Source organism: Merops nubicus, unplaced genomic scaffold (assembly GCF_000691845.1).
Source record: "Merops nubicus isolate BGI_N331 unplaced genomic scaffold, ASM69184v1 scaffold7461, whole genome shotgun sequence".
Taxonomy (NCBI): Eukaryota; Metazoa; Chordata; class Aves; order Coraciiformes; family Meropidae; genus Merops; species Merops nubicus.
In genome coordinates this window covers 10,281-33,875 of record NW_008590220.1, presented here as the reverse complement: position 1 = coordinate 33,875, position 23,595 = coordinate 10,281, and the positions used below count along the sequence as shown (strand labels likewise).

Genomic DNA, 23,595 nt, shown 5'->3' with positions numbered 1-23,595 from the left:
CCTTTCCAAATTAAAAAAGGAAGGTTAATAGCAAGGTGCAGCTGGGATCAAGGCTGGGGGTTATGTTTTTTTATTAGTTTAATAAGTGGCTTAGGTGGTGGGGTTTAAAGCCAGAGATTTTTGGTGTTATATACATTGTCTAACTGGAAAGCAGAACGTTTATAGAACAAACACTGGCCAAATTGCTGTTGTAAAAGTGAAGGGTATCTGACACATTGCTGCCAGCTCCCCTTGGCTGCAGGTGAGGGCAGGAGACAAGAGCAGGGTGTTACAGGAGAGGAAATGTCCAGCAAGGGGAAAAGTGATGGCACTTTGCAGCACAGCCACAGTCTATCTTTGCATGGTGTCTCAGCCTCGTGTAAAGCAGCCAAGAGGGAGTGAACACAGCATCAGTGACCCTGAATATCATGGGGACTGAAGATGAAACCAGATTTTAAATGAAGTTGTGCCCCATCTGTTTGAAACACCACTCAGGGTTATGCCCCACAAGTCAGTGCAGTTATACTGGTTGAGAATACAACCTAAATTTTCATTGCAGTCTTACTGCTATTTGTAAATGCAATATGGAATACAGTAAATTATGATGGGAGATAAATACCTACTTGCTTTGGCAGAAAGGAATTGCCTAGTGCTCTGTACTAGCCTTTTGAAAGGTTAAAATGAATTTATTTTGCTTTTATGCATGGCGTAATTGATACTGGGACTGATGTAAAGATTATTGCTCCCTTAGGATATGTTGTAGTTTGTGTCTATAATCTGTTTTTATGAACAGATTTAGCAGGATTAAGCTGCCACCCTAGTAAAAAACACTTCATCAGATGAATTTATAAAAGGCATTATTTTCTTAAAAGATATTCTTACCCCCTGGCAGGCAGGGGGAGAGGCAAGGTAATTAACTGTTAATGTGCTAAGGATTGTTCAGTGAAGGTAAAACTGTTTCTGAATTAAAAATTAGGGAAACTGCTTCCAAAATACACCAGAATCCCTCCTCCTCCTCCTTTCTTCCTTTTCATCTGTGGTTGCTCCCCTTCTGCCCGTTAGGGCTTTGATTCCTCTGCATCAGATCCCCCTTCTGACCTATTTTTGGCTTTTTTCCTTCTTTTTTTTCCCATCTTTTGACCTTTTCCTTTCTAATTTCAAGCAAAGATATTAATCAAATCAAAATGCCTTCCTGAAACATCTTCTACCACTCCTTAATTTCAAATTTTTACCACAAATGCTTGGACACCTGACTTATCTGCAGTCCCAAAGCAAGATGGGAAGAAAATCAGACTGTGGGCTGACTACACTTGCATGGTGTGCTCGTTATGTTAATGCCATTAATCAGAACTTTTCAGCCACTCCTCCTGGGTAAAAAGCAATGTTTCTCTTCTGCCCTGGAAATCACATATAAGAAGGTCAAACTAGGTTCCTTCCCTTTCCCAGGTGATCTCTGCCTGTCTTCTTTGGATGAGAAAAGAGTAAGTGAGAGTAGAAGTTACAAAGCCCTACCCAAAAGTTTCAAACTGCAAGTTGCCCATGGAGAAGTCCTTAATAGGGATACAAAATCCAAGTGCCAAATACTCCACCTGGAAAGGGCAGATGGTGTATATCAGAGGATGCTGTAACTATGGTATTAAACAGAAATTATATTTCTTTATCAGATCAGGTAATATGATTTGCCACATCCCTGGGTGATGGATAATGGTTTACAATGACTGTGCCAAGGCACCACATTTCTGTTGGTGGATTGCCACTTTCATTATTAGCATTTGGCCTGGCTAACCTGGTATCCACTCTATAAAGTGATTGTTTGTTTTATTTTTAGGGTAGAAGAGAGTTTTAAAACCTTATTCTGGTCAATATTTGGCTTATCTGAAGTGATATCTGTGGTGCTGAAGTACGATCATAAATTCATTGAGAATATTGGCTATGTACTCTATGGAGTATATAACGTGACAATGGTGGTGGTGCTGCTTAACATGCTAATAGCCATGATCAACAACTCCTATCAGGAAATTGAGGTAAGATAAACACTAGATTACAAATTCAGTGTGCTTAATTATCACTGATAATGAAAATGTTTTAAAAAAACCCAAACAAACAAACAAGGAAGCTGTAGCTTATTCTGTAAGGTTAGAGTGCTGTTGAAACACAGATCTTACACTCTGTAAGAGTTAAGACTGTGTCTGTCTTTCCCAAATTATGATTGAATTAATAATCAACAGTGAATTGTTTCTAGAACAACTTCAGCTGCCTTGTTTTTAATGTCCACCTGTGAGTAAACCCAATTTCCTTCACACATGTTTAATGTATTTATATGTTAATATAATATATGTATGTATGTAATTTTCTACACCCTGTGTTGGTTATGATAATTTATGTATATGTGTTACCTTTGCTGTATTGTTTGCTTAGGATAGATGGAATATTATTTCATCTGCCTTTTTGCCCAGTTCTCCACTGGTTAAACAGCCAAATCCATCTAGGTCTAAAGCTCATGTATGCATATTTTAAAAATCCATATTTTCCAAATACCAGGCATACAACCTTGACACATATCTTTACAAAATACAAACACAGCCCTTGAGGACTATGAGTAGTTTTCTGCAGAAAGGTGTTTACAGGGTTTACCCTTGTTCAGTAGCATTGCTTTTGGCAGACTGAATTTGCTACATGCTTTGCACATAAACATCTCCCTGCTAATGTAAATAAAGGCAGGGGGAAAAAAAATCTATTTGGAGAATATTAATGCTGAGTTACCTCTTTTTTTCTGGTTTGTTAAATGTCAAGTTTCTGTGGTTGGGCTTTGTTTCAATTATTTGTTCTAATCTTCCCTCAGAAGCTGACACTGCAAAAGGCCAGAGATGAAAATATTTTTTCACTGTAATGTTTGATTCATCCCTGTACTGTAGTGCAAATATAACTCTATCTTGTGCAGGCTGTAACTAAGTCTAAATGTCAGAGAGACCTTACATGTGTTCTCTGCCCCAGAAGCTTTCCTGCATGCTGAAGGCAGAGTCATTTCCCAAAGGGTTCTAATCACTTAATATCAGGCATCTTCCTGAATCCTCTTCTACTGAAACAAGCTTGACTTCTGAAGGGGTTTTCTGACTGCATTTTCTTTTTCATTGCAGTAGGTAGAGATTCTCTTGAAGGTTTCCAAAGAAAAATCTCTAAAAATAACTGAATAGGTGGCCTATATTAACTTTCTAGTCTAAACTTTGCACTGACCTTTTTCCTGGAAAAAATGCTTTCTCATCCTCCTTGATTGCTTGGAAATTTTCAGAACTTTCTTAGAGACTACTTGTAGCTATCAGCAAGCAATACAAGTATGAGCTATTTGGCCCAGAACTTCTGACTTGGGAACTGAGAAAAACTAGTAAAACTCATATTAGTTCCTTTCAGTCCTCAGCAGGCAGGAGATGAGAGACAGAGTCATCCTAGTGACTGCAGAGAAAGTCCCTTTTGCCAGTGTGTTTATCTGTCTGATGACAGCAATGCCAATAACAACAGAGGATGGTCATCACTTAGGAATTACACTTCATTATGGTCAGTGTGGACATGTTTTACTGCTAGCTGGAGTGACAAGACCATATTCTCATGCTTTCCATTGAACACCTCTCTTCAGCTTCTTCTGTTTCTCTTCTGTTCATGCCTCAAGTATTAGTGCTTTCTGCCAACTTTGTATTTATGGAAGAAAAAAGTCCTTTTCCAGCCAGAAACCAGAACTACCTCCATCAGTAGTTTCTTAACTGCTTAACAGACAAGCATTGAAAGTGTTCACAAGTGTTTTCTACTGTAATGCAGCTTATGACTTCCACGAGGTGCAACCCCAAGCAGTAAGACCAAACAGCAGAAGTGAATGCTGCTCTGTTGGTGAAGACATACTGATGTAACTGTGACAGAAGTCATCTCAGTTGTGTTATGCCAGTTTTTGACTGGGTTTCAGAGGTACAGGGTAATCAGAGGTTATTTATTTCAGCACAGCACAGATGTACATGAGTACAGGGCGTTGGTAGACCCTTGCTTCTATTGATGCTGATGGCCTCCATACAAACCACCATAAATCAGCTGTAGAGCAGCTGTATTTTGTTCTTTCTTTTACCTGATAAATGGTCCTGATACATGACTCTGACCATCTCCTGCATAAAACAGATCCATAAATCATGTGTTAACTTGCCCTTGTACTTGGAGGTGATCCTGACTCACCTTGACTGTTCATGAAGGAGATTTCACAGACACTGAGTGATGGACTTTTTCTCCACCTTCATCCACTGAGGTGAATAGCAACAGAGTTAAGGTGTATTGATCTTGGGATACGTGACAGGGAATGCAAACAAGGTCCGTGAGGAAATCTGCTGATGACAGAAGTCAGCAACCTAATGTCTTTTATGGGGACTTCCTGGTCAATGCAGCAATAACAATTAGCTGGCAGTTAGTTAGATAGCCTTGCAGGTAATCAGACAGTCTTTGCTGCTGTTGTTCACATAATGTTTCTGCCTGCTTTCCATAGCTCTGTGTGTGCTCTGACACATTATTAGCACAGCACAAACACCAGATTGCTGCTGAAAGACAACCCCTTTGATATCCAAGGAAATAGTCTAGTATTTAGAGGACCTATACTCTCTATTACTCCATTGCTTTGTTCCAATTTCCCTTATTTTGAGATTACCACAGAGCAACCTACAGACACATTGTGTACAAGGGTCTTGGTTTGGCAAACAGAAATCTGATTCTAGTTAAAACCTACCTGTATATTTGGCCTTCTCATAGCTAAATTCCTTCCTATTTACTAATTATGCATTTGGGTGATGTGTTCTTTTTTTTCTCTTCCCTTCCCAAGGAGGATGCAGATGTGGAGTGGAAGTTTGCACGTGCCAAGCTCTGGTTATCATACTTTGATGAAGGAAGGACTTTGCCTGCTCCTTTTAATCTAGTGCCAAGCCCTAAATCATTTTATTATCTCATACTGAGAATAAAAATGTGCCTCATAAAACTCTGCAAATCTAAGGCCAAAAACTGTGAAAATGATCTTGAGATGGGGATGCTGAATTCCAAACAACGGGTATGTTGTACTTTCTCCTTTCACCTTCTTTGCAAAAAGGATTCAGGCCAGGAAACCTCTGGTGGGGGGTTGCATGGCATGCAGGCAGATCTGGGACAGCACAGACTCTTTCTCAGCCTCATTACTGCATGTTTCTTGTATTACATTACATCTAGAGGGTCCTCCCAGACTTGTGGCCTCATTATATTAGGCACTGTCTAAATACAAGGAAAAGAGTAACTTTTAGAAAAGCAGAGATTTTTATAAGAGAGTTTCCCAAGGCCAAGTAATCAAGGTCAGAGACAAAGGGGAGAAGGAAAAGCACAAGGAGGATCCCACCTTGTCTGACTCCTCATTTCCCCAGCAGGCCTTTTGCCTTTTCAAAACATCCACCTTCCTTTAATTGATTTCCAGATCAATGTTACTATCATTACAACATTTACCACTACCCAGGTTTGGGAACAAGTTTCCCAGCAGTGTTTAATAACATCTCCTAGATACCTAAAGCTATAACAGCCTCTCAACTTACATCTGCCTAGTGATGTGTAGCCACTAATGGGTAGATCCTACCTCAGACATCACCCCTTTGGCCATTTGAAATAGAAACTTCCTTTGGAAATACTGGCTCCACAGCAGCACGTTTTCCTCAGGTCTAGTGAGTGTCTTCATACAAAGCAAGAGAGAAGCAATAACACAGTCAGCAACCAGCTCCTTCCCAACAGAATTAACTTTACTCCCCCATGGGAAAATTCCAGAGAAATTAAGGAAAATGATGTTGCTTGTAGAAATTATCTGCAACATGGTGCAGAGCATCGCTGGGATGAAATGTTCCCAGCATATAAATTCATAAGAAACACAATCCCACTCACAGGGCAAGTCCACCTGCTTAACACCCAAAACATTCACAGGAACTCAGCCAAAGCTGCTTGGCTGCTGCCATCAAATCCAGTGGATTCAAAGATGCAAGGAGGCAGCATTGTTTGAAACTGTCCTGTCCTTTATTTAATTTTCTCAGCTCAAACTGGGTTTGAAACAAGAGAACAATGCTCAGAGCCCATTCATTGGGGAAAAAAAACCCAAACAAACCAATCCTCTGAACTGTGCTGTCTCTTATTTCTTACAGTCACTACACATAAAGGGGCCAGTGTGGCTCCTTGGTAGGTTGACCAGCCTTTCCAAAGGATGTTGATATTCCCTCAGCCTGCTCCCAGACCCATCCATCCAGGTTTTAAAACCCTAGCTGTTTCAAACTGGGACACTCCAACTGAGATGCAGGCACCCAATGACCAATTTTAGGCTTAAAAAAAGGAAAAGGTGTAATAAGAGAGACCAAGGAGAGGAAAGGAAGATTGGAGGAGGCTTTGTAGAGTTTTCCTTTGTAATGTGCAGCCTGCTTTGGAGCTTTGTCTGGATCTCTTGGCTCTTCCTGAAGGAGCAAACAGCTGAGCAATACAATTCATGGTGAATCACCCAGCTCCAGGTAAAGCCCCTGGGCTTGGAGATCATGTTCCCCTGGATTTATGAGAACTGCTCAGGTCCGATGTTCATTCAGTCTCTGTCAGAGCCTAAACTGAATGGAGAAGTGTACATGTGGGGTCTACTCCATGTTATCATTTAATTTAACTACCCAGCACTGTGAACATTGCCAAGACAGACAAGCCTTCAGGGGCATCTTTCTCCATAAATTCATTTAATACTACTATTGATTACTGACAGACCCTCTAGAACAGTGGAGTTGTGACATGAAAATATGTTTGTCCTTTAACTAGCACAAATAATGATTTAAAAAGATAATATTCTTAAAATGTTATTTGAATCTAACCACATGAAGCTTGCTTTCTTTGAAATTTAATTTCTGCTTCAAAGAATAAACCCAAGTAATAGAATTTGCTCTAAACACCCCTTCCCCAGATCACATGAGTGAAAGCCTCTGGCTTGCCCTTTTTCATGGAACTCATGAAAAATTCATAGTTTTCAAGGCTTAGACATAAACAATTAAGGTTATCAGTCACTTCTTGCTTGCCTGTTGATGGGGTTCACAGATCATCTTCAAAACAGCCTCTGTAAGACCATGGCACATCTCAGGAGTGAGAAATAAAAGAAATAATTACATGATTACTTTAGGCTTTTAGTCTGTATTATCAGCATCCTGATTTAAAAATAAATAATAACAAACAAAAGACCTATTTCTCAGTATCTCTGTCCAGTCAGGGAAATAAAAAATCCTTAACCAAAGCTCTCCCTGTACACACATTTGCATGTAGGCTCAGAAGTCTACAATATGTATTTGCTTCTTTGCGTCTATGATTTGAATTACAAGTGAAAATTCCTTTTTGTAGGCTCTTGAACCAAAATATTCAGAGGTGGATAACAAAATGTAAGAAACCTTTTACAAATATTGTGTAGTTCTCATAAAAGTCTCCTTGGAAGCTTCTAGAGTACTAAATCATTAGCTGAGTTGTCATCCGATAAAAAATTCTGCTCTATCTACAAAACCCTCATATTTTTTTGAGCTAAAAAAGTAGCAAATGGTAACTGCTGTTTGAAAAGCACTGATGAAAATCAATTCTGTTTCCTAATTCCTCTTTGTACCACATTGATTTGTTCTCTTTAAACATGTTTTTTTCCCTTCCTTTCTTAAATTGTGTTGTAAGTTGATAATCACTAATCTTAGATTACTACATTTTGTGCCTCTTATCATCATCTTGCCTAAAACTTGTATGAGAATACCATTTTTCTCTAGACAATTTGAATCCATTTTTTTTTCCAGTAATTTATGGGTTTTGACCCTTTTCTTTCTTTCAAAAGTTTACTTTTTAACACCTGAATGTTTTGGCTTTTATTCTATTTACACATTGAACCATTTCTACGTATTTCAGTTTGGGGCTGCTTGGGTATGAGAAGCTATCATTGATTTAATTATATCCTGATGTTTTATAATTTCAGAAAGTTCGTTTTCACTCTAACACTCGAAGTACAGAAAACTTTTCTGGGAAGAATGCTTATAACAAGCCCACCAGATATCAGGTAATGACAGCAAGAGAGCAAGAGCCAGGGAAGGGATCTGCAGGTGAACAGCTCTTACCTGCAAGGGTCATGTTTGCTTTCTTCTAGTCACTGCCACCCTGTGACATGCCAGTAAAGAACTGGGCTGGGACAATTCAGTGACAAACACAGCCTGTCACCCGTGGAAATACACATGGTGTTAGCATTTGTCATGCTAATTAAGTCCTCTCAAGGGTATTTAATTTAACACAAGAAATATCATTCAGGCTTTAATCCTCCTGTCCTGCATTGACAGCATTTCATTTGTCATGACATAGAGTCATCCTTCCAGCCTTTGCATCAACATTTGCATGTGCTTTCTCTGGCATTGACTTGTCCAACCAAGCTACACCTGCAATGTGATATGGTTCAAAAAGACCTGTGGCTCTGCTGGTGGCTGTCTCAGCTGGAGTGTTCATGCCAGCAGATGTATTATTTCTTGTGCAACCATGTGTAGTAGGGTGACACAATAGACAAGGTGTTCCCTATAGGTGTTTTTTTCCCTTATTTTTTAACATAAAGTGAAAAGGAATCTGACAGCAAGTGATACACCTGAAGGAACTGACATTATTGTGGAGGAAAGTAATAGTTAGTGGGTAAAATGTGCAGTGGTAATGCTTCAAGGGGTTTATCTTGTGCTGGTACAGCATCCATCACTGTGAGATCCTGCACAGCAGATAAGTAAGAAATTCTTACCTGTTTTAGAAGCTGTTCAGGCTTTTCTGCAAGGATAGGAGGAGTATCTAAAGATCTAAGTTAGGAAAGGGATTTGTTCACTCTAGCAGCTGGAGTTAGTTGGCTTGATACCACCAGAGGCAAAGAGAAGAGATGATTGTGTCCCACTCAGAATGGTATTTCAGCATCTCTGATGTTTTCCCACCCATTCAAACTCAAAAGAAATGTGTCAGCCTCTGCTGGACTTGTTTTCTTCCTGTAGCTATTATTTCTAAATGAGACTGCCTAATGTTTGTGGTAAATTAGATCCTTACTTCCAACGTTGAAAAAGCCAAAGGCGGCTGTGAAAACAGATAGAAAGAGATAACTACCTCTTATTTTGCTTTAATAATACTCCTACTAAGTTTGTCTTCAAATGATCTTAGAAGTTTCAGTTGCTGCCAGAAGAAATTGCCCAAATTACAGAAGGAGAGTGTAATAGTCTTGGTTATCTAAATATAAAGAAGAACAAAGAGCTTGATAATCTGGCCAGCAAGCTTTCTTCTACAACTGGGAAGACCTTTTTATCAGTAGTCTCCTGATGAACTGTTTTCTTTAGTGGTATTTATCAAGTGATGTGCCTGCAGTCTGTGTACTTTGACTCCGTACAGACAGTGCTCTTGAGGGATAACAAAAACAAACAGAATCAACACATGCAATAATTTGAAAAGCAGGGAGAGAGGTGAGCACACAGCTGCTGTGATCTAGGAATAAAATGGTCCAGGCAAAATGACACCTTTATATTTTTTTTTTCTGTTTGGAGGGACAAAATTCCTTTGCTTGTTCCACTCTCTTGGGATCACCAGGTTTGAGACCTGATGCCCCAGTGAGTAGTTGTCCCCTCTAGATCACTGCTGACTTCTGTCTGATTTTCACCAGAGACTAAAAGGTGCAAAGCATTTCTTCCCATTGACATCTGCAGCACTGTCCACAAATACACACAGCATTCAGAAAAAAATCTGTGACTTCAACAGCAATATTGAGGTCTGTAACAATGTGATCTTCAACAGTGCATATAAGTGAAGTCCAGGTTAAAACACTCTAAATAGTGAAGTGGGAAGACATCATGGCCTCCACATTAATGACAAGGAACTGAGGTCCAGCAGGGCTTATCAAACCCTAAAAGCCTATGACTCAACCAGAACCTGAGTCCCAGATCTCAAGAGCCCAATTTCAGTACCTTGGCCACAAATCTGTCCTTTTCTTCTCATTTACCTCTGTGCTAGAAGGTGTAGAAGGTGTTCAGATAGCTGATGGGAAATTCAGAACTTGAAGGCTGTGCCAATAAATGCATTTTAAAATAAAATTTAATTCTGTGTAGAGTTATAATTTATAAATGCCTGACCTGTTCCTAGAACCTATTCTCTTAAGACTATTTTAAATTCAACACTCAGTAGCTGAGTGTTGCATAGTATAAAAGATCTCTAAAACCTGAAGAATTTCAATTAACTTTTAAAGAATGGGGGAACAGTACTTTATAGAAATCAGACATATTTGAACTGTTTCAAGTTTAACCTTCATTACCAAGAGGCTGTCTGTACGTTTTGTTCAACATTTCCCTGCAGTAACCAGGATTATTTTGCCAAGAGGCTCCTTCACTTATAGTAGACAAAAGGAGCAGTGCCTGGGAGAAGGGGAGAAGCAAGAGTTAGAAGCCACAGTGCATTATTGAGGCAAAAATTAATTCCTTTCCTAAAGCTATAAGTGGAAATATCTACTAAGTGGCTTAAGTAGACTCTTGTCAAGAAGTGGTCATATTTTTAATATTTAGTTTCTGTTAATGAATCTGACTGCAACATGTATTTGATAGACTGGGCAGCCTTAAGCTTGTGACTTCCATCACACATCGTGGTTAATAGAGGCTAACACTGGAGTAGTGTTCACCAAAAACAGAGGCTCTGTGGGAACTGGAGTAGAGAAACGTGTTCTCATATTTTTCCAGGTAATAAGAGCATTCACCGTGTGCTGATTCCTTGGTTTAGCCTCCATTTGGGGTTAGTCTTCATTTCCTCTGTTCTGAGACAATAATTTCTTTTTGGATCCAGCATTTCCCTACTTTCCCCAAACGTTACTTCATTTATGTTTTCTCAGGTGACAACCCTACCTCCCTCTGGATTCTACTACCTTGGCCACCTTCAACACACCGTACGTGCACTGTGCCTCCTCTCTGTTGCCTTAATGCCCCTCCTGCTTAGCCAGCTGCCTCTTTGAGCCAAGGACAGTCTCAGACATCCCATATTCCATGACTGCATGACACACACAAATGACTGGCTCTTTCTTGATTTTCACATGCCTTTGGCACTGCTATAGTCCCTGTTTGGCTACTAAGAAATAAGAGCAGGTGTACCAATTGCTAAAGTTGTATTTCACACTCTTTGCAGCATTTTTAAGTGATGTTCAAAGCAGGGATGTGATTGGTCTGTGAATAAGTGAGCCCATGCTGGGAGAGGCTTTTCCCCTAACAGCAGCCATCTGGCCAGTGAAAGACATCTGTGTGTCTGTTCTTGGATGCTCACTGAGCTCTCCTCTGTTTGCAGAGGCTGTACTTAAATCACTGTCCCTGATAGAGCAATCCTTTTTATGTTTAGCATAGTTGAGATTTTTTTTCCCCCATTGTTGAATGTCTTTTCTGTGGTGAGGATCTGGCCTTCAGCTGTAACCCAGTGTGGAGCCCAAGGCTGCCAAAGTTACTTTCCTTCTAGATGAATGTTACTTAGACATTTTTGGAACAATATCACATTGCAAGCCCATATCCACAGCCATCTTCTATTACTTCCATATATGCTGTTCCTTACTAACCATCATCTCCCATTTTACAAGGTTACATGACTATTTTTAACCCCATGCATGTCCTTCAAGATCTGTCATTTCCCTAAGAAACTTCTTTCACTTAAGCCAAGTTCTCCACTTCTGTTCAAACTCTTTTCTCTGTCCTTTACTAAATTTATTTTCTCTCCTAAAACCTCAATTACAAGGCAGAGTTTTAATCTTGGGTCAGATGTTTAGTTCATCATCATGAGTGAGTTTGCTAAAATAATTAACTAAGAACTTATTTCCTCCTGTGAAGTATTTTTTATTAATACATTAAACAGCAACATCCTAAAGGAAGGCTCTGGATCCCATTTCTTAACTTGCTATTGAATCATCTATGTTTTAAATCAATTAAATCAATTAAAAAATTCTCTTTGCATCCTCTGAAGCCAGGTTTTATCCATAGCAAAATCAGGTGTTTGAATTGCTCCTATCAAGTCTAGAATTAAGTCAACTTTGATAAGGGCATATTAAGCTCAGTGTTTCTGTTCTCTTGTCAGAAAATAATGAAGCGTTTGATCAAGCGGTACGTCCTGAAGGCTCAAGTTGACCGAGAAAATGATGAGGTCAATGAAGGCAAGTGGATTTTTATAATTGACACTGATTAGAGCACCTAGTGTTATTGCTACTGATATGGCCAGTAAGGGGGTTGAGCTTAGAGAGCATCCTCTGTAGAGAGAGAGCATGCTCAAGCTTGCACTAGGGTGAGCAGTGCTGACCTGGAGCCACCTTTATGCTCCTGAAATTCTGAGTCTTCAATTCTCCTCAGCAGAACACATAACTCATAACATCTTTACATAGTCTTGCTCTGCCCATAGCTCTACCTCTCCTTACTTTACAACACCCAGGGTATTGTCAACACCCAACCTTACCTTGGTGTCTAAGGTAATTTCTGAGTGCAGTGCCCACGCCTGCCCCAAGGACATTTTTGTTGAACTGGATAAGGACTCATTTTGTCATGTAGGATTCATATGCAGATGGAAAAGCACCTCCTTCTAAAACCTCTTCACTGCCACCCTCCTGCAACTGCCCTATTTTGGTGGAGATCAGCATGTGGAGAGAGAACTTGAGAGAAAAGGTGATTTTCCACACATACTTGCTGTTGCTGTCAGTACCACTACTGCAAGTCCAGATTATTTCTTAAAAGTACAAATGTTAAGTGCATACATGCAGGGATGTCACATCGAGCTCCACACAAACTTATAACACTGAAATTAATGCTCTCCCAGGTCTTAAAGACTCATTTTGTCATGTAGGATTCATATGCAGATGGAAAAGCACCTCCTTCTAAAACCTCTTCACTGCCACCCTCCTGCAACTGCCCTATTTTGGTGGAGATCAGCATGTGGAGAGAGAACTTGAGAGAAAAGGTGATTTTCCACACATACTTGCTGTTGCTGTCAGTACCACTACTGCAAGTCCAGCTTATTTCTTAAAAGAACAAATATTAAGTAGATACATGCAGGGATCTCACATCGAGCTCCACACAAACTCATGACCAAGCACACTGAAATTAATGCTCTCCCGGGTCTTAAAATCATAGGGTTTATTTGTAATCATACTTATACTACTTAATTCTATATTGCTAACAAGAACATTTTCCTCCTTTTAGGAGAACTTAAAGAGATTAAGCAAGATATTTCTAGTCTCCGCTATGAACTCTTAGAGGAAAAGTCACAAGCTACCAGCGAGCTGGCAAGACTAATACAGCAGCTGAGTGACAAATTTGGGAAAAACTTAAATAAGGACATTTGATGGAGAACACAGAGAAAAGCAACCTGCTTTCTAAACATTATTCAGTCTCAACCAGCATCTCAGAAGGGCAAAAACCATGTAAAAGATGGGTACCACACCCTCAACTTTTGCTAACTAGCAAATGTTTTTAGGAGCATTTTGCATTACTCCTGTGCTTGGTAAGATACCAGTTAAATCTTTTATGACACAAAAGTGACTTACTGGTAAAAATATATGCCCTTTGACATCAGAAATAGATGCACCATAGGAAAGGCACTTCTGGTTAAAGGCCAAAACCCCAGATCTTCACCCATCTGACTCTAGAAAATGCAACTGAGCTTGTTAATACTGAGACTGTGTGGATCAAAACTGAGTGAAGTCTGAAGAAAAAAGTGTGCCAAGCATATTCCTTGAAAGATTTTAATGATTCCTGCCCTTGAGTGTGCATTCTCCTTTTATGTTTACACGGGCATCCATGAAGGTGAGTTTGGACAGCATTGTGGTTAATGAAAAGCAAAAGAGAAGTCATCTGCTGAAGTGACCAAGGCAACCTAAGGCAGGTAGAGGTCCTCTACCTTTGAGACCAGATGACAGCATTGGAAACAATGAGTCAAGCTCTTTGGGTAAAACATCCCTTCACCCCTCTGCTAGAATAAAGGATTCCCAGCCAAAAACTCAACTCCACCTTTTCCAGCTATATTATCTAGTCCACTAATGGATATGGTCTCTTTGTACACACCCAGCCTCTTTTATCCTTAGAAGATCCCTGTTTCAACAACAGTGTACTGAAATATTCATGGTGATGAGACACTCACTTTCCAGAAATACCATATATTTTGCTAAAGAGTCCAGTTGAAGGTACAGCATGAATCTAACCACAGTGATGCAACAGAGCTCAGCTTTCAGACTCCAGAGATCAAACAGTGAGCCACAGGGTGAGAGAAATCACAAAGAATACAGCCCAGAAGCTGCAAAACTCTAAATCAATATGACAAGGCTTCAATTCCACTGAGAACATTCTGGAAAAAATAAAATAAAACGAAATAAAGGAAAAACTACTGTAGAAATTATTGTCATAAGTTTGGCTCTTACAGAGGATGAGGAAGGGATTAAAACTTTTAAAGGCTGCAGGAATACAAGTCCTTGGACTGCACTTATACAGCTGGAAAGCAATGGGTCTGTGCAAAACAACAGCAAACTTGGATTGCTTGGGGTTTTGAGTTTAACTACATGATTTCAATGACTTAAAGCACACCTTATTACTTGGGAACCACTGAACTGTACTGTTTTTTTACAAGAGATACTTATAAGATGAACATTACATTGAGGTGTCTGCTGAGAAAAACAAGCAGAACCAGAAGGCGACCTGTGAGCAGTTCTTAAGTGCCAGATGAGAATACAGATAGCCTAATAGAATAATAGTTATATTTGTACAAAAAATATTAAAAAAAATAAAATAAAAAAGTGTACTGTATGTAGATCTGTTTAGAGAAAAAGCAAAATACTGTATTTTTACCTTTACTAAGATTATCTTGTATACTGTAATATTTTTATCTAAAAATGGGAACAAAAATAAAATTACCTCATAATATTTTGTTGCACACTGAGTGAAATACTTGCCTCATCTTTTGCCTATCCAATACACAAAGTCACAGGCTTTAGCTGGGAAAACAACTGAAATGACATTTGCTGGTGGTTACCCCATCTGGGTGAGTGATATCTCACAGCACTCCAACCCAGGGGAGCATTTCCCACAGCTGTGCTCTGCAAACGAGGGAAATCTGTTGCTTTGATGGTAGTTCTTGCAAGGCAGTGTCATAATAAAACGTATAAATGTCAACATTCAGCAGAGAGGACCAAATGCCAGTGTAAGAAGATGGGTACTGCAGGCAACAAAATCTGCAAGAATGATAACTCCTTGCTGCAGGCTGCTTTCCACCACTTAAACCAGAAAATGCTGCTGATTTGAAATATTCACTTTTCCCCATCAGAAGGAGGAATATCTTTCATGGTAATATTTCCTTCCTTCTGCCTCCCTTCGTTTCTTTCCAGACACTGTAAGTTTTTTTTTTCAATTTGGAAACCCATCTGTTGTCACAGCACTGTCCTAAAAATTTATTTCCTTCCAGCTCCACACCTGGCTCCTGATCTCAGCATTGCTTTCCCCTTCTCCTTCAGTGTTCCAACATCCCCTAGGATTTTAAGCAGAATTATTCTAGGTAGCACATACAACCACCACTATATTTTCTTTTTCTTATGATATTGCATTCCAAGTTGCCCAAGAGAAGTGGAACTACTAAGATGCTCTTACATTTTATACATTTAAATGCAGCTCAGCAAAAGGCTTGTCCTGAATTCCAGCCATGCCAGCAGCAATTCTCCTAGTGCTGAACACTGCAATCAGTGCATGTTCTGCTGAGCACAAATCACACTGTCCTGTGACTAGCTCTGCTGAATTATTGGGTCCAGGTAGAGGTGTAGCTGTGCTCCATCAGCTGCTGCCTGCTGCCCTAAGAGCATCTTTAGGATAGAAACAGTGCAGTCCTGCCACCACTGCTTAACATGCTGCTCTGCACTCAAGAATTTGCTATGGAAGAGCAAAACAGTCTCTAAGTCTTCAAAAATGACAAAAAGAATGCATAGAAAACACTTAAAAAAAAAAAATCCACTTCCTCTCCTTTTGCATTCATATTCCAGGAACTATCAAGGTATGGAGACTTCTTATATAAATATTCATGATAAGAAAAATCCCACTTCATCAGAGCACTTTTCTCATCTGGTCCCAGGAAGACACCCAAGGAAGCTGCACACTATATATTAATTTATCAGCAGAACAGATGTTAAATTCATTATTTATTCTCCAGGCTCTGTTTATAAGAAATTAAAATTAAGAAACCTTACTAAAAGGTCCCTGAGAGAACTCAGAGAGTTGGTAGAGGGAAAAGATGGAAGTAGGTGGGTCCCAGATTGGATTAGACTTGAGACATGTAAGTCCCCTGTCCCATCTCCCATCACCAGTGGGACCTCATGGCAGGCCAGTATCACATCAGCCTGCCTGCTGGGTTAGATTTGATCCAATTTGTAACAGATAGCTCTTCATTTTGGCTTTGAAATACAAGGTTTAATATTCCTTAGACAGATTCATACTGCAAAGGAATGGAACTTTGTCCAAACTCATTGTAGATACAGAACTGTAACTTTTTATGGGAATTATGTTAGAATTCATCAGACAAAAATGAAACTAAACTGAAGGCATCCAAAAAAGGGTTAATATTCTCCAAGAGCTCATCCTAACTCTGCAAATCCTGCAGGCCAATCAAACTAGAACTCCAATAGACCCCCCTGAGGAAGATCAGAACAATGCCAATACTGGTTTATTGGCTGCCCAAGTCTTCAGAGGATTGTCTCACACCTCGCACAGCCCAAAGGAGTCAGCTGCTGCTAACAGAAAGGCAGCAAAGAGCATTAAGGTGGCTGGAAGTAGCTGCACTGCCAGGTTTTAAGCCAGGAAGCCTTGCTGACCAGAGATGCAAATCCTGAATCAAAGGAGCTGCCCGAGGGCATCTGGTTTTCTGCAGCATGGGATGGGCTTTGCAGCCCCCAGGGTAGATGGGATGGGATGGTCCATGCTCAGCTTTGCTCTCACTGCTGGACTAATTCTGCCTGTAACTTTACAGAGAAGGACTAAGATTACTGGTCCTACATCCCACAAAGCATGGTTTAAAAGTGAATAAGAATCAAGAACGGGGTCATGAATAATGGCTTAGGAAAGTGCCTGCATCCTGACCAGAGCTCACAGCACATTGAACTGTCAGAAACAGGTTTTATTTCTAACTAATCTACATGAGAAAAGCATTTCCAGAAGGCCAAGAGAAACTGTCCTAATTAAAAGATGTAAGAGAGAAAGATCACCCAGTGAAGATGCGCAGGGACAGAGTCCAACACCACAAATGCAGGAGATCTGAGCAGCATGGAGGGGGTTTCAAACACAGCTCCAGCTTACAGCAGATCTCTGCCCACTCCACGGCCAGGGCTGGGCTGCAACCCTGGGCTGCAGGTGGGGAGGGAGGAGGCAGCATCAATCCTGCATCCTGGGCAGTATCACTCCTGCATCCTGGGCAGCATCACTCCTGCATCCTCGGCAGCATAAATCCTGCATCTTGGGCAGCATCAGTCCTGCACCCTGAGCAGCACCCTGCCCCAGAGCAGCTCTGCTCATCCTGGGCAGTATCAATCCTGCATCCTCGGCAGCATCAATCCTGCATCTTGGGCAGCATCAATCCTGCAGCCTGAGCAGCAGCCTGCCCCAGAGCAGCTCTGCTGCCTCTCATGCACCACACAGAAACCTGCAAACGGGTCTTTTCATTCCCAGTTTGGCTTTAGTTTTCTTCCATGACTAACCAACAGGTAGAGAAACAAAAGACACAACTTCATAGCTAAAGCTACCAGAGCTGTCGTGCAAGTTGGATTTCAGATCTGGATGTTCCCTCTACCCAGATATAAATACTTCCCTTGAGACCCAGCCTGATCCCTAAAAGCAGCTCTGTCCTTGCTTTGGCCACAAATCTCTCACCACCAGTTAGATGGGCAGCAGGGTCTATTGCTCCCTCCTGCTCTCATTGGGTTCATGCTCATCATTTTACCTGGGCAGTGACTGGGCTGTAAACCCTGCAGGTGGGAGACCTGATGCTGGACACCAGCCTGCACAAACTATGGCCTTAAGGAACTTATATTTTTAGCAAATAAAAAAAAAAAAAGACAAAGAGGTCACAGGAGAAGCAGCCCTAGATACCAGTGAGGGGAGGGAGGTGGAGAGAAAGTCAGAAATTTGCCTTAATGAGGTAGAAGTCATGGACCAAGAATGGATCTGTGAATCTGAATCTCATTTGGAGCTACATACACCTACTGGGTCCATCCTCTCTTTCTCCTTGTCCTGCATCTTTGTAGGACACGTGCTCCAGGGTGAGGGGTAAGATCTGCCCGTGCCCAGTGCAAGCAACACGAGGGCAACCCGAGGGAAAAAGAGTCAGTGCCTCAGTTATCACATTCTGGGAAATTATTCCCTCAGCCTCTGGGAGGTTTTAATAGTTTTATATCAATAATGAGAGAAGTCTTCTCTACAGGTGAATTTAAATATGGCCAAATAGAAAGAGAGATAATAACCAAAGGGGCAAAATAACTGGTTCTGGAATCTGTAATGGCTTTGATAGCAAGCACAGGGGCACGTGCTTAAGGTCATTTGAGACAGATCTTTAGCACAAAACTGCAGTGTGATAAAGAGGATTTGAAAGGGCTTAAAAGGCTAATGAATAGCTAACAAGCTTGTTAATATATAACTAATGTTTACTATAATACAGACTGATATTTAATTCCCTTACTAATTATTAATTATTCTGCTGGAAAGGTTTAATTAGGGCTCACACAGCAGGAGTTGGGGGGGGTGGATCTGGTGCTGAGATGAATTTCTGTGTTGCAGTTGCTGGCCCAAGCTCTGAGCTCTCCTCCAACACAGCTTTAGGTGTCACGGTGTGCCAGGAGACTCAGGGCTCAGATCTTCCTCAGGATGAAGGTTGTTCTCCTACACAATCCAAATGTGCAGCACACAGACCCTATAGCAAGTTGCTGTTGAAAACAAGGAAACCAACCCCAAAAGGAAAGCTCTGCTGGTAGCCCAGGAGCTGCCAGCACCAGGCACTCACCTCAGAGCAGGTCTCTCGTTACACTGGTACCCAAAATCACTCCTGATTACAAGGATTGTGGAGCAGGGATTGTGATAACTTGCTTCCAGATTTTCATTTAAAAATGAGACCTTCTGCTAAATTAAAAGGTCAATTTTATGCAAAATTGTTTTCTATAGGAAACTGTGCTTTGGGCCAAATTTGCATGATGATTCCCAAACAAGTGAGCTCACAACTTAGTGACTTGGAATTTTGACTTTTTTTTCCCCCAAAGTTCACAGTATTCATATCCATGGCACAGCTCTTAGGGCCATCAAACCTGAAGCTTGTTGAAGTAACACCTAGGTAAGTTTTAGCTAATGAGAGGCCACCAGTTTCATCTAAGATCCATACACCAGCTTGTGCTTTTCTGGCAGTATCTGATGTTTGAATAACAAAACAATGTTGTTGTGATTAAACAATTATTGATTGTGATTATTGTGAATAAAAAATGGGTACCTCATGAGAAGCAATGTTCACTGCAAAGTAAAAAGACTCTCAAGTGTGCACAAAGAATGGCAATGAAGATGGTGAGAGGGTCTAGAGAACAAGGCTTATGAGGAGCAGCTGAAGGACCTGAGGTTCTTCAGCTTGGAGAAAAGGAGGCTCAGGGGAAACCTTCTGGCTCTGACAACTCCCTGAAAGAAAGGAGATTGTAGTGAGGTATGCATCAGTCTCTTCACCCAAAGAACAAGTGATAGAATAAGAGGAAATGGCCCCGCGTTGTGCCAGGGACGGTTTAGGTTGGATATCAGGAAACATTTCTTCACCAAAAGGGTTGTCAAGCCCTCGTCCAGGCTGCCCAGGGCAGTGATGGAGTCCCCATCCCTGGAGGGGTTTCAAAGCCATGGAGATGTGGTGCTGAGGGACATGGGGCAGTGGGGACCTGGCAGTGCTGGGGGAACAGTTGGACTTGATGGTCTTAAAGGTCTCTTCCAACCAAAATGGTTTCATGACACAACTTGAGAGAAACTTTTGTACTTATTAAAAACTCTTAACCCTGTGTCATGTACTTGATAACACCTGACTCAGTCCCTGCTATCATCTACCCATCAGGACACGTTTTTCACCATAGTCCACAGTTACCTTTTCTGCTGCTACAGGTCTCATCATGGGAAATTCAGAGACAGCCCATGGCAGGCACAGGAGCTGCAGAGAGGAACAGGGTCCTGGAGCAAACCAGCCACCACTCTCCTAAAGGGAAGGGTGGAAAAGATGATGTTACAGACCTGAACCACAAACCTCCAGCAGGGTTTGCTTTCAGAGCAGACCATGGTGGGAGCAGGAGTCTGCAGGCAGGAAATCCAAGGGAACAGGGGCAGATTTGCCCCCATGGCAGCTGGGCTGTGGCACAGACTGGGATATACATCACCTGGCTCAGAGAGAGCATCCTAAGGTAATAGGAATAATTGTGCCTGGTAATGCCAAGTGATGCCACAGCCTTCAACAACCCCACAACCCTTCAGAGTCCCAAGTCTGGGGGTCTGAGAGGAGAGACACTATTTCTTTTCCACTGTTTCAGGAGAGTTTTCTGGCTTTTATTCTATAAAAGTTCAAACCTCTTGTCCCTGCAGAGTTGTCTCTCTGTATTCTTCACTCTTTGGGCTACGGGCTGTGGGTTTCTCCCAGGGATTTCAGTGGGCACGTCCATTCCCAAGGGGAAAACACATCCCGAAGCATTCCCAGCCTGAGACACAGGCTGGGAGGCAGCAGGACTCGGGCTGGAGGTGCTGGTTGTGCTGGGAGCCAGCAGGCTGTGCTCATGAACAAGGAATCCACAGCTCTGCCTCTGGGATGCTCCAACGTTAAACTGCAGCTATAGGAGAGGGGGAAAAAAAATAAATCCTCTTTCTGCAGGTTTTTTTTCAGCTCATTATAGCAACCTGCCTACGTGCTTTGACAAGACACAAAGCCACCAGCATCTGGCTCTTATTAAACTGTATTATTAGGCCAAGGAAGTGTTGAGCTGCTGCTTTGATGTTAGAAGGAAAGACAATATTTCTTCATCTGACTGATACACTCAGGGTTTCTTCTTTCTACTATCATACCTATTGTATTAGGGTTTTTTTTGCTGGTAAGTGTCTTGCTCCCAGGGGACCACATCTCTCAGTGTCTCACACTCCTTCACGCCTGCACGAAATAAAGATTAAAAACCTCCATCACCAACACTTTCCCTGCAGCTGAATTTTGTGTTGAGGACCTGCTGTGGTTGAATCACCACCTACTGCTTCCTCCAAGTGGAGATACAGCTATTTATACTTATTTTAAAAATACAAGGATAAGGTTCTCCTCTAATCAGTACCTACTTAAGCTAAACCCAAACTGCTTTTCAGTTGACAACAAAATCATGTTTCTGCTGTCATCTCTCACAATAGGCAGGGATTTCTTCATCCATCCTTCAAATGTGGAAAATTCCTAGATATGAGGTACAAAGACACTTGTGATAGCAGAGTGACAGCCTGTCAAATTCTGACAGGGAAACCCTCTAGCCTGCATCCTTGGAGCCAGAATTTAGCCTTTACTCTTTCTAGGCACAAAGTCTGTCCTGGATGATAGATAACACTTCAATTGTCACCTAAACCTCCAGAATTACAGGAGTTTATTTCTTGCTATTCTTCTTGTAGCAGTTAGTCAGAAATCTTTGCTTTTTGGCAGCTTAAACCAATGAACTTGATGTTCCCAGATGCAATTAAGAGACAAAAACTCTAGTCCAGTGCCCCTCTCCTGTGCCAAAGCCAACACAACCTCAGTCCTGACATTTAGGTCTCCAACAATACCAAGATGCACTGTCAGTAGTGAGGGGCTCCTCTGAGGGCTGGGTGAAAGATGGGAGTGACCCAGAATTATTGGGATGACACATCCACCACACTCTTCAGTTTTAACTGGGGTTTCACAGTACAGAAGCTGAGCTGCCCTAGATAAAGCAGTTTAACTGTTTATTGAGAAAAAATGTAATAAAGCCAAGACACAGGAAAAGCACTAACTGAATTAGTGAATAGCAGAAAACCCCAAACTAGTTTGTTATCAGCTCTGTGTATCACTGCTCCACATGCTTCCCACAGCCCTCTGCTCTCCAGCACTAGAATCTGAAGCCACCCCCATGCCAGGGGCACAACTGTGTAGTGGTGACGTGCACAGCATGAACCACAACCTGTATCAAGTCCAGGGTGTAGTGGTGACGTGCACAGCATGAACCACAACCTGTATCTAGTCCAGGCAGAGGACTGTGGTTCAGAACCACACTGTCACCACCTAAGTCAATCTCAGCCAACCAATTCCAGCTCCTCGCTTGGAAAATACCACCCACACTCTATAAAAAAAAATTTGGATTTGCGATGCAGCCCACAGAGATTAATGAGGGTTTGAGTTTATGCCTCGAGAGCTTCTGATAGTTTTATTTTTCTGCTATACCACTATAATCTTCCTATACATGAAAGTTGCTCACACACTTCCAGCTAGGGAAAGGGCTTCATTTCACAGCTAATAAAAATTGCATTCAGGAAAAAAAAGAATAAATAAAGTGTTTGCTCTATCAGGCTGTATTTTAGCACAAAGTTCTTATGTAAATTGGTGTGTCCTGGACAAAGGGAGGTTCAGGTGGTGTTTCTCTCAGTTGCAGCTTCTGCAAGGTGCAGGTAGGGCAATGGGGACGTGCAGCCCCCATTCTGCAGGGTCTTCCCTGCAGGAAGCTTTTTGCTCAAGGTTTGAGGAGGGAAGGCAGGAAACATAAAGCAGTGTTGGGAGACAGTGAGACCCTTCCAGTGCTCCTCAGCTGGCCAGACCTTGTGAGGAAGGCTGCTGAAAGCCACCCTGCTGAGCGTGCCCATTAAAAGCAATCAAAGACACTTCCCTCTGCCTGCCAGGCACTTCAGCACCAGCACTACACGAGAGTGTTAGTTTGGGCAGAGCAGGCTGGGAAACATCTCTGTGGATTCAGAGTTTACTCTGTTGCACTACGGGCACTGTGGGAAGCCCCAGCAGAGCACCTGGGCTTTGCCTTCCTCTGATAGCTTTGCTTCACAAATTCCTTTTTTTTCCAAGTTTGAATTGGGCACCCTGGGGGGAAAGAAGCCCAGGATTGCCTGAAAAGCCAAATAACCTTGTTCTCACAGACTATAAGAGGATCTCTCTGTCCTCTCCACCTCCTCTCAAAAAGAAGAGAGAGCATTTATCTTCACTTAGCACTGAGTATCTCCTGTTACATATTTTTGAGTGATTCCAGTACCTATAAAGCTGTAGGAGAGAAAAGACATTCCTCTCTACACACTGCATGTTAGACAGCCTTAAATAGCTCTCAGGACTGTCCTGTAGAGCAGGACCAGAGTGACAGTGTGAACCATCACTGTCTGACACTTGTGATATTCCTGCTTCTGCCTGTGCATCTGTTTGAACTGCATTGTGCATAATTCAGCACAATTGTACACATTTCTTGGTTAATGTACTCAAAATAAGCATTACTCAGCTTGATGACTAGGTCTTCACTTACAGCCATCTGGCTGATTTATTTTAGAAAGGGATTTGGAAGAACAGTTCTTTATTCATAATTAT

The 23,595-nt window shown here is 41.5% G+C and overlaps 1 protein-coding gene across 1 annotated transcript in view; it reads left to right on the top strand.

Annotated features, from left to right (window-relative positions):
- Positions 1-13,351, top strand: part of LOC103782104 (short transient receptor potential channel 7) — a gene marked incomplete at its 5' end in the record, with an annotated part of 47,586 nt that extends 34,235 nt beyond the window's left edge. The window contains 5 exons of the mRNA XM_008949847.1: positions 1,808-2,003; positions 4,826-5,047; positions 7,973-8,053; positions 12,097-12,172; positions 13,209-13,351. Of these exons, the coding sequence (XP_008948095.1) occupies positions 1,808-2,003; positions 4,826-5,047; positions 7,973-8,053; positions 12,097-12,172; positions 13,209-13,351 (718 nt within the window). The remainder of the gene's footprint in view (positions 1-1,807; positions 2,004-4,825; positions 5,048-7,972; positions 8,054-12,096; positions 12,173-13,208) is intronic.
- Positions 13,352-23,595: the final 10,244 nt, after the last annotated feature.